Here is an 18,853-nt window from a genome sequence, read left to right as displayed (position 1 = left end):
TCCATATGCTCTTAAAGGCCCAGGAGGGTGTTTAGGTGAACTACTGTAAAACTCATTCAAATATCACAATTTTTGCAAATGTACTATTTATTTTTCTCTTTAAGAGAAGTATATAATCAAATTAATGACTGCTACCTAGGATAGTTGAAAAGTGGTTGTATAAGATTACTGTCAGTTCACAGTTTGCATGCATTCTTACACATGGGGTGCTCACTCACCAGGTCAATGGTATCCATGGAGGAGAGGATACCATAATGCACAATTCAGTTGTGGATCAAGGACTGACTTCTTAGATGTTACTGACTTGTGGGGGTAGATTAGCACCAGTCCAACTTGAACCTAATACTGATAACAAATCATAGAATGAAACTACTTTCTGCCAGTATGAAGGCCTGCCTCACCAGGAGGTTCTAAGCTACCCTGCCTTCAGAAGTTTCTCTGAAAGCCATCCCCATCACACAGAAACATGCAGACACCTTATTCTCTTTGCCTCTGTTCTCAAGACCCAGACTGTATCTGTCCAACACTGTCAATCAACCAGTCACTAAATAAAAACAAACCTGTGTTAATGTGACGTAGTTTTTTTCCACCAGAGATTTTGCACTCGTGTAAATGTATGGATTCTGTTTGGTGATGGTGTTAGTTGTTCAAAGGTTACTGTTCAATTAGAACATAAGCTCAAGCCCCCATTTCTGTTACCATTAGTCTGAAGTGTTGTTGAGCAGTACACTAACTCTGCACCAGCTCCAAACCTGTGAACTCCAGCACTAGACCTCTGAGCCCTCTGTAGCTGGAGGCAACTGACAAAAACAAAATGGCTATTACCACAATTTAAGTTCAAGCATTCGTGTGCATATCCACAAAACCTCAAAGGCATCGCTCCTGGTTACAAAAAATGGTACCTGAGTACTTGCTGCTTTGCAGCTGTATTATCACTGTCACATTTATTAAACATATTATTGACATTTTCATTTTAACACATACAGATGTTTCATACCATCACTTTTTTTTAAGTTAAAAAGTCGTTACAAGGAATCAAAAGGTTTTTACCACATTCTGAAAAGTCAACGCTGACAGGCTACATTATTTACATCATGATCTGACTGTAAATGTGCTATCATCACACATGCTGCACATTTACATTTGCACTTTACTAGCATGTTTTACATTAATATACTAATAGATGTCAGTGTTACATTTCACATCAGATTCTTCTAAGTAGCAGCACTTTGACATTTTAATCTGGACTCTACTGCACACTGACCATGAAAAATATTACAGTTGTATGAACCAAATCACAATATATGAGCAACATACTGCATGACTGCACACACTGTGACTGAGATTTCAAAGGAATTGTACTGTACAGTGATAGATACATGCTAACAATATAATTAATGTTGGAGAGACTAAGCTAATTCTGTGAGACAAGGTAAATTTAAGGATGATTTTCCTTCTAAAATTTGTAATTGTAAATTAACATCAGTGTTAATGTTGTACCTATGTCAAAAACAGGAAGTGGTTCCCTCTGCTGCAGAAACTTGAACTTATACTTTACACAGGATGTTTTTTTCTTGAGTTCAGAAAATGTTGGTTGATCCTTCTGCTCCACCCAAAGTGACACAGTCACAAAGTTTGTGTCACTTCCTGCTTTTTGTAGCCTGGCATTTATTATAAAGTCTTGAATGTGGCCAGTCCCGCACAAACTACAGGAGCCGGCCTGCACTTTGGTGCTAATTTTGGATGCTGGCAAGGCTAAAAAGATTTTTTTTTTTCAATAAAGTGAGAAAAAGCCCCTTTAAGAGTGAGGTCTTGTGCCCAGGGCAGTCAAAAGACAAAAACACACAAAAACAACTACATTAAGGCTTGGTGCTGATGCCAGTGGACTGTTCATCCATTGTACGCACTAGAAAACCAGTAACCACGGATAAAAACTCCACAATTACACTAAAATATTATGTAAAATAATGCTTCTCTCCAAAAGAGCCCAAGAAGAAAAGCATCAGAGGTGCAAGAAAGGATTTAGACGATGGAGCATAGGGGAAGGAGAATGAGCTCAAGGAAGAGAAATGACAGATGAATGAATTTATCTTCCGACTTTCCCACCAGCAGAAAATGCTAACAATACCAGAATAAGCTGCTCTTGTTGTTCGGTCGCAGACATATTTTCTCCTATTATTAACTGTTTTCACATGTTCATAGGACCACTTTGGCATTAAAAGCCAAACGAACATTAACTTGATGTTCACATTCATTTATATACCTCTGCAACAAAATATGGTTAATGGTCCCAAGTCAGTTCTAATGAACATCTTCTTTCCTTTCCACATGGAGAATGTCCCATCGAAAATGTCCTCATCCATAATTTGTTTCAGTAGTCAGTGGTTGTGCTCCATGAGTTTGGCACCTGGTGAGTTTGTATCATCTAGCCTCCTCACCACATGTGTTTTGTGTGAGTTGTATGTTTGCGATGATGTGTGTTCTTTTAGCTGAATGTAAGCGTCTCTCTCTGTGTTCAGCTCATTTTTGACAGCCGAGTTTGTGTCGAAGGTGTTATTTGTTTTGAAGGAGGCGTGTGCGTATGAGGTGTCATTGCGGTGGCTGCGTGTCATGGTGACTCTGAAGGTGTGCGTGTGCTGCAGCTCCATCTTGTCCTCTGCTGACACTTTGATGAAGGGGCACCAAGCAAATGCGTGACGGAAACCAGCCCGAAACCTGCAGAAAGAAGGAAAAAGTTGGTTTTCTGCTTTGCATTTTGGGACACTGGAACTTGACTCACTCTGTGAGTGACAATGTTCGTTTACCTTTGGTTTAGACAGCAGTAAATGATGGGATTGTACATGGTCGAACTCATCGCCAACCAGAATATGGCCAGGTACACCTGACAAGGAATGGAAACATGATGCCCAATAAACAGATAACAGACTAAAAAGAACTGCTAACAGGCAGAGAGGCAGCTGCTAACCTGTTGAATATAATGTTGTTTATAGATGTCTCTGTTAAATGATCCCAGTATGAAATAGATGTGATAGGGCAGCCAGCAGAGGGCAAAGGTCACCACCACGACAACCATCATTTTCACCACCTATGGGAAATCACACAAACAATATATATATATATATATATATATATATATATATATATATATATATATATATATATATATATATATAAGCCCATGCAACTGCTGTAATTTCAGCTTCAGGTCAGCACTGTCTGTAAACTTTAAACGTCTCATTTTAATATCACACAGCTCTGTTCAGCTCAGTTAAATTTAGCCCAGCTTATCTGAACATTTTGATAATAGTGTGGTTGACACATTAAAAGCCCACAGTTAGAGTTTATGACAGCAGAAAAATAGAAGCGTGTGACCTTTCTCTTGGCCGTTATCTGGCTGTGGTAATGGTCTGACGCCTCCCCAGGGATGTGTCCACCCCACAGTGACTGGCCAACCAAACTGTAGGTCACCAGCATTACCAGCAGAGGGAGCAAGTAGATCAGCAAAATCACTGCAAACTGGTAACTGGGGGGGGGGGGGGGGGGGGTAAAAGAGAGACTAGCTGGTGACTCCAGGTGATTTGAAAAGAAAAAACAAACCAGAAAACAAACAAACACTAGATTCAGACTAGGGACTTGTCCTTAATGATGATCAGTGACATGTCAGGATGTCAGTTCAAATGCTTGTCAGTGTACATTTACATCTGTTATGTCTGTTATGTCTTCTTGTATTTATGCAATTTCCAGTGTTCGTTTGTCTATGTTTATGTCTTTCATTGTGGCAAAACTGTGTTGCTTCTCTATGACTATTTGATCGTTTGACTTTCTGATAATACCACATACTTCCAAAGGTTTTTAAGACTAGTACCTGAATAAGTATTTAATGGTTTCAGGTATTGTGAGGCTCTGAGAGCACTTTTTGTGACTGGTCTTTCTGGTTGATATATGCCCTCTGCTACAATAGCTTACTTTACATTTAAACTAAGTCCCTGTACTGACCTGCCAGCATTTACAAGTGCAGACATGACTGCATATAAAGTGGGATGGTAAGAGAAGTTCATAAAGCCAGCAGCTAAAAATGTTTCTAAGTCATTAGTAAATCTATTTTAATCCAGTTGTTATTTTAACAGGGAGTCTCAAACAGTAAAGAGCTAAAAAAAACAAGAGGGCATAAACATATGTTGTATGACAGTATATATGTGTTTAGTTGCAAAATGTATATACTGTATGTTTATACAAGTGTATGCACACGTGCACGTGTAAAAAAAAAAATCAGCCACTTGTTTTATATTATAGATTAGTCTCTTTGTAAATTTCACTGTCTCTCTTTAAATTGATCTTATTCTTTCACCTTAGTTGATGTTTCCCTCCATAATCATCAGGCCAGTCGACCATGCACACGGTCCTGGGGTAATAAAATTTCGTCACGCTGTAGTAGCACTGAGGAAAAGCCAAGGAAATCGCTACAATCCAAATCAGAGCAATCACAACCTTTGTAGAGGTGGAGGAGAGACGAGGCTTCAGAGGGTGGATGATGGCCATGTACCTGAAAAAGGAAGAAAAGGTGTATTTATGTACATGTGTATGTATCTTTGTGTACAGATACACAATCAGAAATCTGATGTTTAAATCTGTAAGTTCTTCTCTGCGTGGACATCTGTGCCACAGATAGTTAAAAATCAAGTTCTCTTTTCCCAATAAAGATCTACCCACTTCTTCATGAAACCAACAGATGCGAAATAATAATTAGATAAAACCCCTTCACTCAAGGTAATTTAAAAATTCTTTTGAATAGCCTATATCAAAATCAATTTTCATCATACATAAGAATTTATATGAAATTACATTTTGAAAGGAGAGAAATTTCTTTTTTTTTTTCCTTCTGAGCTAAGGGTTAAGCACAGAATCATGTTAGTCTGAGGTAACACAACGTTGTTTTCTTGTTTGTTTCCTCTGCATGGCATTTCCCTTTCTGCCACCATCCTGAACACATTATACTTCATCTAATAAGCTTTGCATTTGACATATCTTGTAACTCAAACCCAACTCTTTTACCTTTAATTCAATTAGTACTTTCACATGAACACTGAGCACAGACCTCATGCTTCGCTCTGTGAGCATTCATGAAATGACTACACTGAATCAGTTGATTTGATATCTGCCTCAGAGTAAGATTATTAGCTTAATGAAAGTGAGGTCTACTCTACAGAGAGATACCACACTGCAAAAAAACCCTGAACAGCTCTATATTATGTGTGGTTCTCAGAATCATTGACATTATTTCAAGGCACTTTGAAAATCATGTGGACAACAGGCAGAGGCGTATTCATGAATAAATCTGCATTAGTATGAAGATGAAGAAGACTTATTTACTGTTCCTCTGCCTGTATGTTTGTCTCTGTCTGTTTCTGATTATGTCTTGGCTATCTGCCGAATTTATAATCGCAATATTTTATTCCTCCCTACGTGTCTGTGTGATAGAAACAGAATTCAGTGAAATGACGGAGAGTACAGTCATTGCAGACATTCATCTTTGCTGTAATTAATTAACCTTCAAAAGGGAAAGACTGAACAATGAAACAGACACATAGTAACTGTAGCAAGGATTCAGTGACCATTTACATGAAATGTGAATGATCATGTATAAAAATTGTAAGTATTTGCATATCTGATGTGCATTGAAAAGAAAACAGTGCCCCTGCTGTATCAACCTAGTTAGTTCACTGCATCAACAAACATAGAATAATACTTGTAAAGGTGAAATAGTGATGCCAAATGCCAATAATCCTGCTGGTGACTCCAACTCACTAGTTTTCATCAACCTTAATGCTCACTTCTCATTTTCATTCTCAGTTCCAGTGACCTTGCTCTTTCACCTGCTTCAATTGGCACAAGCCACATTAGTTCCACCTCTGGAAGGCTCAGAGGAGGGTTATTGCTTAGGGTTGCTGCTGCCATGTGGATGTAGCAGTGATCAATAAGCCTTGTGCCAGCTTATGAATGTAGCTTGTGTTTCACAGTTTGTCTTTTCAATGTGTAATTGATTGTTTTCTTTTTGCAGCTGCAGCTGTTGACACAAAAGTAAAGCCTTGAATGAAGTTAGGAAAACTGATGCACAAATTGGAAACTAATGATGGGGAATTGTTGAGTTATAAGCAGGTTTTACACATGGGCTGATTCATGCATATGACTCATTCATCATTACACCTGTCCTTAGCTACAGAGAGACACACATCATATATGGTATGAACACATATGAGAGAATAATAAAATGCTCTAATGAAACTCTCCTCTGGAACAATTGCTTTGCAGTGTGCGTACAGTTTGGAGTTTATAGGCTGCACCTGTGCTATCAAATACAGTCATACAGCACCCCTGTCATTATGAAGTTTATAATGTTCGGTTTGAGTCAAAGAGGAGTGGATTCTACTCTGTGGTCAGTTTTGAGGCTGTAATTAGTGGTGGTGTTGTACTAGACTGAAATGTATTAACATTCAGTCTCCATCACGTATGTAAATGAGGGTGGGCAAAACACTAGAAACACCCGAAGTCTCATGCAACACCACCACTAACCACAGCCTCAAAAATGATCGCAAGCTTCATGTGTAGAATATTTATCATACAGCTGTTGTATTTTATTGCATTAGAGTGCACAAGTTAAGTTGCACCTAATAAAGTGGTAACTAAGTATACATTATCCTATGTTAAGCATAGTTTTATACTAAGAACAGACTGACCATTCATGTTCCAGTGAGCATTAATGACATCTGTGTCTCTGCTGCCTGTTGACTCATATCTCCTTCATGCAGCGTTTTCATCTGTATCGAGTGAACGGTCCCTGCAGCTGATGATGAGATCAAGTGATGCTCATGTATCTGAATGACTGGTCATTTCACGAGGAGCTGCTGTGTAATCTCAAATGACAAACCCCTGACTGGGACAGAGGCTCTGAAAATGGCCAATGCTCCTGCAGAATGAACTGATGAAAAACATGGTATTGTTAATGCCTGGATCTGCCATTAAAGACCAAAACACACGGGATGACACGTAGCTTTTCATGTTCATGAATCAGTATGTTAACCACATTTACAGTGTACACCATAATTAAATTCCATTAAGAAAGATACGTTTCACTCACATCTAATAGTTCAGGTTTATACGTAATATGGTTTTTCCACAAGAAAGCTTTCTTACCTGTCCACTGCGATGGCAGCCATCGAGTATATTGATGAAAACATTGCAGTGATGGGGAAAAAGTTCTGAAATTGGCAGTAGCTCAAGCCAAAGTACCAATCGTTGTGAAGCGCGTAAACAAAGTTAAAAAGAGTGTTGAAGGTTGCCATGGAAACGTCAGAGAAGGCCAGGTTGACGATGAAGTAATTGGTTACAGTCCTCATGCGTCTGTGGGCGAGGATAATCCAGATCACTGTGACATTCCCAGTGATGGACACCAAGATGATGAGGGAGTAGGCTATAGCCCACAGAGCCACCTGAGAGGAGAGGTGAGAAGAAGATTGTGAAAAATAAATATATAAATATACTACGTACCTTACAGTAAGCATGTTCCGAGGGCTGCAGGAAATCAAAACAATAGAGCATAAAAATCCAGAACAGAAATAAAAATCCTTCAATAAAACAATTAGAAGATTGTGACTTAAAGACATTGTGCTCTCCAAGATGACTTTATTTGAAGATTTGAACTCACTGGTTGTGTCTTTAAGACAAATCAGTCTCCCAGTTCTTGTCAAATGATTTGAAAAATGCACAAAGGCTCTGACCATTCAGATGTTAAAGTGAGCCTCAATTTTATTCTATTTTTATTTTTATTTATTTCACCACCTACCTCCAATGTCCAGCTGGTAACATCATTGCCAATTCATAGACACAAGATTTTCACATTTTTAAAGTTCTTGGAGACTATATGCTTTTCACTAAGGCTACGTTTTCCCAATATCTAAGCTCAAAAAGCCTACTATACCTTTTTTTGTTTGGTTATAGTACTTTTATAGAGCTTTACTACTCAGTAATCCACAATTTCATTCATTCTTTCACGCCTTTCATCAGACTTTTCCCTAAATGCTTCCAGCCTCTGCTGGATGTAACTCTCCCAGTAAGAGAGGGCTGGCTCTAACTTAAACCGGTTTCATTTCTGATCTCGCTGAAATTCCCCCACCTGCCAGTCGGGCTGCTGGAACTGATTCCCAGTCGTCTCGTTCCCGTCCTCCAGCCAGTCGGAGGTCACTGATAAGGGGAATGAAGTGGCCTCCATGTCTCGTTCAATGTGTTGAATAAGACTTTCAGCGTCCATATTTTCTCCCTGTTCACCTGGTGACAGAAACTTTATGTATAACTGTATGTGCGTTGTGCGCCATGCGTAACAGGACTAAATGAAGGATGGACTAGATATACTCTCTTGAGGATTATAAACTGATAAAGATGTCCATTTTTTGTGCAAACAATATTAAAATAGTTCATGTATTTACAGTAGGCTAAATAACCTCTCTATGACCTGCTCTTCCACTGCGCCTTTAGGCAACTGGCAAAAACATTCACCCACCCCACGACTACTGAAACATGTTTTGAGTGTGAAATTTATTTTTCTTTTTGGGTTGCATTGATCATCTGCCTTTAGAGCTGTTTCAATTCTATTTTATTTGAAAGTTTTTGAACCCTGAAACAATTACCCTGTGCATTTCAAATTTGAGGTAATCATGCCAAGTGTTCAGTTTTGCTGTTAAGACATTTGGCTGGCTGAACATCAGCAGAATCTGAAGAAACAATCATGCATCATATCACTCCGGTGACAAGTTTCACAGTCTAATCTTACAGTAACATATGTTAGTTTTAAACAATTTCCATGCATTTTAAACAAAGCTGACCGCACTTATTTTTAGTCCACATTAGATCGAAAGGTGGATGTAATAACTGCTATTAAAGCAAAAAAAATGAACTGATCAGCGAACGTGCACACAGTGCAGGCATTTGGCACGCACACACAATAGCAGGGTAATTTGGCTGCACTAAGCGCAACAGCTTGTAACACAAGTGATGAATTCGTGCAGTGGACGACCACGGGGACGTTCTCTTCAAAAAATAAGCCAATATCTCGATCAGGTTAGTACTTTCATCTGACTTACCTCTCTATTTACGCGACTGAGTGGTCAGATTTAACATCGGTTTTTCCAGTCCATCGCTGTTTATGCCCGAAAATTAGACTCCTTCTGCGTAATGGACAACCAGGTCCATCCAGTAATCCATCAAGACATCGTTGCTCTCTCTCTCTCTCTGTACCTCTCGCTTTCGCTCACACACACACACACAAGCAGACACACACTCTGTCTCTCTCGTGGAATGTGTAACTTGCTTATTACGGCACAAGCTGCTGAGGGTGACGGAGGCGCACAGGCAAGCGGGCACGAGGCTTTGCGCGTGGAGCTGCGCCAACTCCAAGTACAGAGAGAGAGAGAGAGAGAGAGAGAGAGAGAGAGAGAGAGAGAGAGAGAGAGAGAGAGAGAGAGAGAGAGAGAGAGAGAGAGTGAATGACAGAGTAAGAATAGCTCTGCTCCTCGCTCTGGTTCACAGGTGTAAAATGTTGCAAAAATACCTGTTGAAATGTTAAAATAAAAGGAATGTGATAAAAACGAATAAAAATAATAGTGGAAACTGAAATCTTAAAAGAGACAGAGGTGAGCAGTTGAAGACGTGCTGGCTTTGCATGATTCCATCTAAAACAAGAGGGAACTGAACAGAGTATGAGTGAAATGGAGACTAAATGAGCAGATGATGAGAGAAAGGCAATCTCTGCTGCTACCTGTAATTTCTGCAGCCATCAGTGCCCAGCTCCCTGAGATTTGAATCAGTTTTGTGATGATTTCCAGTGAAATTGCCTTTAAACTAGCTATCATCTATTTTCTTATCTATTTTCTTCTATGTCTGTTTGTGATAGAGGGCATACAGAGAGGGGTGATACGCAACATTTTCAGGATTAGACCTTCATGTCGCCACGTAGGTCACCTGAGAACAGATGGGCAGCTCTTGTGGACGTAGACGCACTATAAATGAAGACTCAAATGGAGTTTAGAATAAATTCCATAACTACTATAAAATCTCTTGAGTTTTTTCTTTTACACCAAAAACTTTTGTAGTGAAAGTGTTTGATAATCCACAATCATCTGCAATCATTCAGGATCAACTGAGATTGTCCTTCTGAGAGGTCCTTTTTGTGAGTTTTGACATGACTGAAGAGGTCAAACTTGATGTTTGTGTTGGCAGGGAGGTTTGTTTCTGGTGGTCGTCTTCTTGGTCTCTTTGTTCTCAGCAGATGCTCTCCATGTGATTGGGTTTTGAACAATGTTTTTTCTAAGCTATTCACAATCTGTACAACAATATTTATCATTATTTCTCTGTTGAATCACTCGCTCATTCAATAAGCTCTGCTGTGCTGTGAGAAAGCAAAGAGGTGTTACATTGAGTAATATTTTTGCCATCTAAATCAACTGCAATGTTTCCCACAGGCTGGGAATTTATCTCAGGTGAGCTGATTGCATTTCTTGGTCTGAGTTAGAGTGCATTTTCCTGGTTCCTCTTAATATGAAACGCATGCGTATGAGTATGTGTGTGTTTAAAAAGAGATACACAATATAAATATGTACCGTACTTCTTATCCTATCACTTATCACTAATAATAAGGTGCCACTAAGGACACTCATAGGTACACTTGCAGTACTTTCACAGTGTGCACATTTCAGTGAGTAATGGCTTCTATGTCTCTCTTTTCTACTGTTATATCTTTTCTTGTGCTTTCTGTTACTTTTATTCTTACCTAACTTTGTTCTCTGTTGTTTCTGACATTTGTGCTCTTTTTGTGTCTTTCCTCTCTCCTGCCCTGTGTTAGTCTCCCTCCCTCTCAGGGGAAATCAACTCTATGTGTTCGCATGTGTTTGCACAGAAAAGAGAACAGATAACGGTAGCGTCTGATCTCATTTTGCTGAACTCATTCTGTCTTTTTTTTTCTGTTGTGTGTCCACAGTGTGCTCTGTCTGTGTGTACTTTCACATGCTCACAAATCCTCACCGACCAGCAGGGCCCGGTGAAGGACATGTTGAAAGGTACAGGCAGGGGAATGAAAATGTCTACCAAGCTGGTGTAACTGTACTTAATAAGTGTGGCCTCCTGAGTGAACCTGAGCCAGAGGCGCTGTGGATGAAGGATTTGCAGGGGTGACTACCCAAGGCCTGGTGAGGAGGGGATGACATACCTGTCTACACCTGACTAGAACCTACGAAGACAAATGGCTGCATCAACTCACACTGACTCATATCTTCTGTTAAATGTTGCACTTGAACACACCACAAAGACTACATCTGACTGCTCAACATTTTGCACACACTAACTAGTCAATAGTCTATGTACCTGCAGCCGTATGTCTGATTAAACCTGAAACTGTTCCACTTTATTTTGCTTTGCACTGGTGTTGTCAGCCCAAGGTCTTTGGATTGTGAAAGAAGATAAGAAAAGGTGGAGGTGCTATATAAGCATAACCGCTCTAACCAGGTGAAAAAGGCAGTGATGCCAGAGACACCGCACACACTGAGGACTGTCATTGGCTATAGATAGTCCAATCATGCTGCCTGTCATTTGAGTGAATCCACCACTAAAATTTATTTTGTGGTCCTTGGCTGTATAGCTCTAAGTTCTTTGTATGCTCTGGGTTTGAATCTGAGCTTCAAATGATATACCTGAAGGATTCATCGGCTGTTTCCTGCTTTGGGACTCAACAGTAGTGTATCTCTCTACTATACTTCACCACTAGGGGGCAAAAAATTACATGTTTTGAGCATAGACTGTAAATGGGTATATGTTACTATTTAATCCATAAAGTCTGTGCTACTAGTTGAAAAGCAAACATCATGCTTAAAAACAGAAATAACGAGCAATACAAACAAATACAAACAAACAAACAAACAACAACAAAGTAAACATAAAAATGATTGTAACGTAAATCTCCCCTTCGCTCCTATTTTCCCAGGTTGTCTCAGTCCATTAACGCTCCATCCATCCCTCTATCCACCGCTCGTGCTCTTCCACAGGTGTGGTGACGAGGACAACGCGGAAGTGCGTTGTCAACAGCAGCTCAGGAAGCCGCTGAAATCAACTGTCCTCAGTCAGGCACGATGTCCAACAACGGCGAGATCCGATACTGTCATACATTCTCTTACGTTTTCCTTAAATTCATTTTGTTCTCCTATGCCGTCGTCTGGTGGGTGAGTAAAGTCATGGTTATCGTTTTTATTTCTTTTGTTTTTTCTTAGAGAGAGGCGCTTTATTTGGACTAATATCCCAGCTGGAGGACCGACAGACAGGGCGTGTGTGTGTGTGTGTGTGTGTGTGTGTGTGTTATCAGCTCCACAGAAAACATACGAACAGACCGCGTAATGGCGAGAAAAGGATCGAGACAAGACTTAGTCTCCTTTTCAAATAACAGCGTTCAGTGTTGTAATCTACAGCTTCGAAGCGACAGGTGTCGTACGTGTTCGAGTATTGTTATTTTGCAAGGTGCAGTTACACCACATAACCGTCTGTGTTCTTTCAGGTGGCCACACCTTCCTCTGCACACCTTTACCCTACTCTGTCTGCTCTCACCTGCCTGATATATGCACAACATGGAGAGAGCAGATAAAGAAGAAAGAGGAATAACAGATTTAGACTTACAAAAAAAAAAAAAAAAAAAAAAAAAAAAAGCTCGATTTGGGAGATTCCACAAACTGAATGTGCATGTTTTGTTGAGTCCTGCTGTGGTCAGAATATACCACAGCATAAGTCATGGCAGATGAGTAAAGTCTTTTAAGGAAATGAAAAAAAAAAAGAACATGAAGTATATTACTTCTCAAAATGACAGACTTGGTCCAGTAGTGGTTCACCATTTTATCCTATAATCAACACAATTCTATCTTCACGGTAGCCTAAAGTTAGGTATGGGCATAATCAGCAAATTTTTCCAAGATATTCCAAGGAATAAACTTATTTCTTAACACACGCAACATCAACACGCTGGACTGGAGGTAGTTTGTGGTTGAAAGCAATTTAAAATAAAATGGAAGTCAACACAATAAATAAATAGAAACGAAAGAGAGTTACTCTTAAGTAATACTCACATTGTTGGGTAAAGTGTATATGTCAACTGAGATTAAAAAATAAAAAAAATAGGTGTTTAATTTATCTGTCTGTGTCCAGTTTTGGTGAGTCAAGCAAATAAATAAATAAATACATAAAATACTACACAGTACGAAAGTCATTTGATAGACCTGCACTGTCATCTTAGCTCGTGACAGGCCCAGTGTGCCTGTACAGTGTCACGACAGGGGGACACTGTACAGGCACACTGGGCTGAGTTGGGCTAGGTTTTTTTAAATAACTAAAAAAAAAACACCCAGTGAAAAACACCCATCAGCTGATCTGGGATTCATTACTGTGCCTTTTAGATAATAGCAGCATAAGAGTCTGTCATACATGTGAAATGATAATAATGCATAATTCAAGTGCCACTGGTAAGATGAATTCTGAGTAACTGAAAGTCTTCTTTTCTCCATATTTGATTGTTTTGGGTCTTTTTGCCCCATGGCTTTGTGTGTGTGTGTGTGTGTGTGTGTGTGTGTGTGTGTGTGTGTGTGTGTGTGTGTGTGTGTGTAATGTACAATGTACAGAATAAGCTTACCTGGTGTATAAAGGACTTAAAGGCCAGTTTATACTTCTGTCTAGGATTGACGCTGTAGGTAAGACAGTCATGTCCCCAGAAGTAAAAGTACACCTCAGTTGATTTGAAGGTCATGCACACCTTCACTTCTGAAGTATAAACCAGCTTTAAGAGTCACACATCTTCAGCTGTAAGGGAGGATTGTCTTAGTTTTTGTCCAGTTTAAGTGGTTTAGAGCTTAAATATGCTCTAAGATACTGTGATTTGTCAAAAACAAGGATGGAATGCCGTAATTATAGAAAGTTGCCTGCATCTGTTTATTTGTTTTTTACAGACAGTAATATAGTTTGGCTCCTGGAAATGACTCGTTTTCCGCAAATGCCTTGAAATAACTTTGATATAACTGAAACAAGATGTTCTGATGGCTTACATTATGCCATTTTTTTTTGTTTAAATAAAGGTTTTGTGCAGCATAGCCAAACCCCGCAGCCGCTCCCTCTCATAGACAACATGACAGATTGTATATTTGTGCAGACAGATGGCTGATTGAGACGACACTTAGTGCACCGAGAAAATCACTTATTTGAAATGCTTATTCATGGAGAGAGGGAGACTGGGATGGTGTGGGAGAGAGAAAGCAAAGGAATCAGTAATGGGTTTATTATGGAGAATGAATGCTGCCCTGATGGGGGGGATGAAACAGATTAACGAGTTATATTTACTTTGCTTCAACAGCTTGTTGATTCACTCACATTAAAGAGACATTCTCACAGCACACTGCCTCTGAAGAATGTGGTTTATCTCAGCGTGACACTGTCAAGAATAAAGAGCACTTCAGGCCCTTCTGTCACATCCTCTAGGAAATGTAGACAGTAGAAAAGTGGTGCTGTTTTATTCTTAACACTGATTCCCAGAGAACAGGATGCCCACCTGCTTGAGATCAGGTACTGAGGCCACGCAACAGCTAAGTAAAATAGCGTATGTTGGGGCAACAATGTCCAGAGGAAAAGGAGTTATTTCCTGCTCATTGTGGAAAACGATTTAAGTATTTAAAGGACAATAGCCGTATCTCATCTAGCTTTATCGTGTATGATCAAAGGTGTTACAGCTGACAAAGACTGAAACCAAAACAAAAACAAAACATGTAGGTGATGAGAATACCAGAGGTCACGCTAGGCAGTCTCTGAAAGCCATTCTGAGTGCTAACAGTGCATTTGATAGGCAGGGCAGAGGTTATTATTTTTATCACTGGGACATAATTGAAAGTGTGTAAAAGGATTTTGTCAGCAGTTATGATTGCCATCTGTCATTTTTCATTACTTGTTCATCCCTATTATTTTAATCTTAGAGAAATGCAAAAGCAACTGAGTTTTTTTCTTTTGTTTTGTTTGTTAAGGGTAACCTTCTTAACTGTGATCCCAGCTCTCAACACCTTGTTCCTCATTTCATTTCATTCTGCTGCATGAGGTTATCTGCTTTTCTTAACTTTTATTTGCCCATTGAAGGTTTATTTAACAGTGGCTCATACTGATAACACACCAAAACACCTTCACACATTGGGACTTGTCCGTTTAATGCCCGTCTTTCTAATTGCACTGTAATTCGGGACTGTGGGCCTCATTGACTGACACAGCTGTTGTTGTGTGGTTGAATGATTACTTTTAGTCCTGTACATTCCAGAAACCTTCACTGGCATTATACACTCACCAAATGAGTTTGCTTCATCTGAAAATTACATATAAAATCACATTCAAGACACATTGGTGTCCTGCACCAAGACAACCTCTGTTATTTTATGTGTAAACCAAGCACCACTGCACAGTTCTGAAAATTCAAATTTCAACATCACAAATGTGCAAAGTTTCTATAATCCTCCCTCCTTGGTGTGCCCTTTGATGTATGCCCCCGTAGCAGTTAGGCAAGCACAGTAATAGCACAGTGAAGCTGTTTTAGCAGAGTGTAATAGGTTATATAATCTAACTTAACCTTGGCCTAATGCCCTGATATTGTCACCAAGTCATCTGGAGCTAAGTGCATGGGTATAAACACAGCACTGCCTGTGTTATTATATCATCTCAGCTATTTCAGTTAAGATTTGTTTACATGAACCAGAGTGATTCACAAACCAACAAGACTCTATGTAAAGATTATCACTCATGAGTGTTGACATATTTTATCGTTGGCAGAAATTTAGAGTTGCTCTGTTTAAAATGCTCTTGGCTGAATGGAAGTGAGTTTTGAGGGTGGGCAGGCGAACAGCCACCAGCAAGATACCATAACAGACAGCAAGCAGGGACATGTAAGGTAAAGACATCATGGTGGAGTATAAACAGAGCTTGGACCTTCAGAACTCAGAGATGACTATTGATTTGCTTTCCTTCCCGCCTTCCTTTGCTTCCTCCTCTCCTCCCCTTCTCTGAAACATTGTCCGTCTTTATTTGAAAAGGCTGGAGATACAGCACTTCAGTTATACGTCGAGATACATAGACAGCAGTTATCAACAGATCTGTCAAAGAATGAAGTGTTTTCAGAAGCAACAGGCTGTGATTTAACATGTACCACAGCTAAAACTGTATCTGTCTGTGTGTCTATTCTTGGAAATCATCTTTGCTTCTGGAAAAAGTGAGAAATTAAAAAGGGTGACTCCACCTTTTAAATGTTTTTCTGTTGAGTGACTGCTAGTGTGGACTAATGACCAACAAGTGTGAGGTGTGAAGACAAATAAAATGTAATCTATTGTTTAAAACCGCTGGAAATCGTTTAAAATGATTTAATAACTGTGTCTTGTAAAATTGGCTGGCCCGTACTACACCAATAAACATGAAGTTGTAATGAGTTGTAATATTTTATCTTTAAATAAAAGACCTGCCTGCCTGGTTCCTTGTGCAAGAAGCATAAGCTTCAGTATTGCATTTGCATTATGTTTGGCAGCCTACAGGTAAATGTAAAGATGTACACGTTAGGCAGAATATTGCAAGAAAGTGCATTCACTTGACCTTTCCTGGATACATAGAGGAAAACAAAATCATTGATGTCACTGTAAATGGGTCGTTGGTCTTTGGCCAGTTACTGCCTCAGTTGCCTGCTCACATTACAGGCCAACATTTGACCACGTGCTATTTGGCAGTAGTTGAATCTATGTGAGTAGCCTTTTTAATTTTAGATTTGCCTGGAGCCCATTGTAGGGACAGACTTGCTTATTCAGTTGGGTTGTCATGTATTCATTTTCTGTTTTAATATTTATGAAACATTGACATGGAGAAAAGAGAAGGTGTCTTGAACTCTCAATCCTGTGTAATTCAGTATTACTGAATTTTAACAAACAGCATTTTGCTTTGTTGTCTGTTCAGTGCATTATTTCAAGATCAGTTGAGCATCAGAGTGAGCCAAAGAAAACTGAACCTAAAATCCTGCTCAGTGCGTCCTTACTGTTAAGACCTGCAGTGTCTTGGAGTGAATATTGAGGTGTTTGAGAAGATGGTAAGGTGCAAAGATCATCCAAACTAGCTATTCTTCTGTTGGCATTAAATAAATCCAGTGAAAGCTGTGAACTGTGGGGTCTTGGAAGTTTTGTACCTGGGACATTTTTTTCTGGAAGTTCTTGTTGTTATTGTAGTTTTTGGAGTATTTATTTTCTACACGTATGCAGGTGAATGAAATTCCATTTGTTCCTCTCATCTCAACCTTGTACTGGGTTTGCATCAAAAATACCATGTCTCAAAACAGAAGAAAGAACCAAAACTGTCTGCATGTCTAGATAATGTTAAAGTGAAGTGGAACCTTTTTTTTCCTTTGTAATTTTTTTTATTGTCGTTTTTACTCACAGGCTGTCCGTGCTAGAAACTCTCAGTTGCTGTTGCTGATTGCATACTGTAATTAGCTGCTGCCAGACACTAATTTCATGCAAATTGCAAATAGTGGTGTATGTTAATGTGACACTGACAAAGTGTAGATGAGTTAAGGAAAAAGTATCGCACTGGACTGGATAGTCTGCAAATTACTCTCTGACTGGAGAATCAAGCTTCTGTCTTAGTCTGATGTGAAATGAGCTCAGGTCTTGTCTAAACTCTTGTCAGTGTTAACAAGGTCAGTACGAGACAGTTATTTTAATTTCTACATAAGTGACCCTTGATATGATATATTCTTCACTTGATAGAAAGGTGGGGTGTCCACCCCTGTTTTAAGAAACAAAGATGCACTCTGTGCTGTAGATATCTCTGCCACATAGTACATAGACATCTTTGACATAACGTCAAAACTGTTATTTCCTCACATTCTGTGGATAAGCTTTGTTAATTTTTCAACAGTACAAACTAAAATACTTGTATATTGCCTGCTTAAACTGAGTATCTCACCATGTAGATCAGGCTTATTAAAACATACAAGGACTCTTATGAAGTTGAGGAGCCGTTTGTGACTGACCTGTTTACATATTTTTGACAAGAAAGCCTGCAATTAGCATAGATTAATGACCGTACCTCACTGGTTGAGACCAATTTTATCCCTGTTGCACAAACACAAATTAGGCTCTTGATCTGTTACACTGCTAGCTGAACACTAGAAAAGCCACTCGACCATCATTACAGGGCTGATTATATCAGTTTGTTTTTTTTTAATGCACCTAACTTGTATTATATTTAGCCCCTTGAATTGGATTGGATTGGTTTGTTGACCTGCTGTCAGATCCTGTAAGTTTCTCCTTTAGATTTGTTGTAGATTTGCCTCTACCTGTTGCTGTTTCAGCCAGAGAACCTGTTAAGTTTCGGAACTGCAGATATATTTTGTCTCATACTGTAGCATCACAGGAAAAGAGTCCTGAGTCTCAGTCTGCAGTAATGAGTCTATGATGCTGTGGTACACTGGTAGAGTCTAGTGTGTACCCACCCCTTGTCTGACAAAATGTGGCCTTTTAGCAACCTGATCAAGAAAAATCTGTATAGAGATTTGGTTGGATGGATGCATGAAATCCTAAAACTGAAGGAGTGAAAGAATCATGGAGACAGTGAACTGTGTGTTTGTGTACGCAGTCTAGACAGACTATCTGCTTCACAGCATTGATAGTTCTTCAAAATTCTAAAGTCAGGCTTGAATTGATTATTGAATTATCTTGGGGTAATTGAGTGAGAAAAACCACCCAGTGCGGTTGTGTGTGTGTGTGTGTGT

At 39.4% G+C, this 18,853-nt stretch overlaps 2 protein-coding genes across 3 annotated transcripts in view; one reads left to right on the top strand and one right to left on the bottom strand.

The window, feature by feature from the left end:
* Positions 1-2,095: 2,095 nt before the first annotated feature.
* Positions 2,096-8,305, bottom strand: tacr2 (tachykinin receptor 2). The gene is made up of 7 exons (XM_041036554.1): positions 8,171-8,305; positions 7,192-7,487; positions 4,349-4,543; positions 3,373-3,523; positions 2,966-3,085; positions 2,805-2,881; positions 2,096-2,715 (listed from the first exon to the last, which is right to left on the bottom strand). Exons 1-7 carry the CDS (start codon positions 8,303-8,305, stop codon positions 2,379-2,381), a joined length of 1,311 nt encoding a protein of 436 aa, XP_040892488.1. The 3' UTR covers positions 2,096-2,378.
* A 3,805-nt stretch (positions 8,306-12,110) lies between these two features.
* tspan15 (tetraspanin 15) overlaps positions 12,111-18,853 on the top strand; it is a 33,628-nt gene continuing 26,885 nt past the window's right edge. For both annotated transcript variants that reach the window (XM_041030933.1, XM_041031012.1), the window contains exon 1: positions 12,111-12,260. In XM_041030933.1, the coding sequence (XP_040886867.1) occupies positions 12,171-12,260 (90 nt within the window). In that variant the 5' untranslated portion in view covers positions 12,111-12,170. The remainder of the gene's footprint in view (positions 12,261-18,853) is intronic.

This window comes from Toxotes jaculatrix, chromosome 1 (genome assembly GCF_017976425.1).
Source record: "Toxotes jaculatrix isolate fToxJac2 chromosome 1, fToxJac2.pri, whole genome shotgun sequence".
Classification (NCBI taxonomy): domain Eukaryota; kingdom Metazoa; phylum Chordata; class Actinopteri; family Toxotidae; genus Toxotes; species Toxotes jaculatrix.
This window is presented reverse-complemented; position numbering and strand designations above follow the sequence as displayed.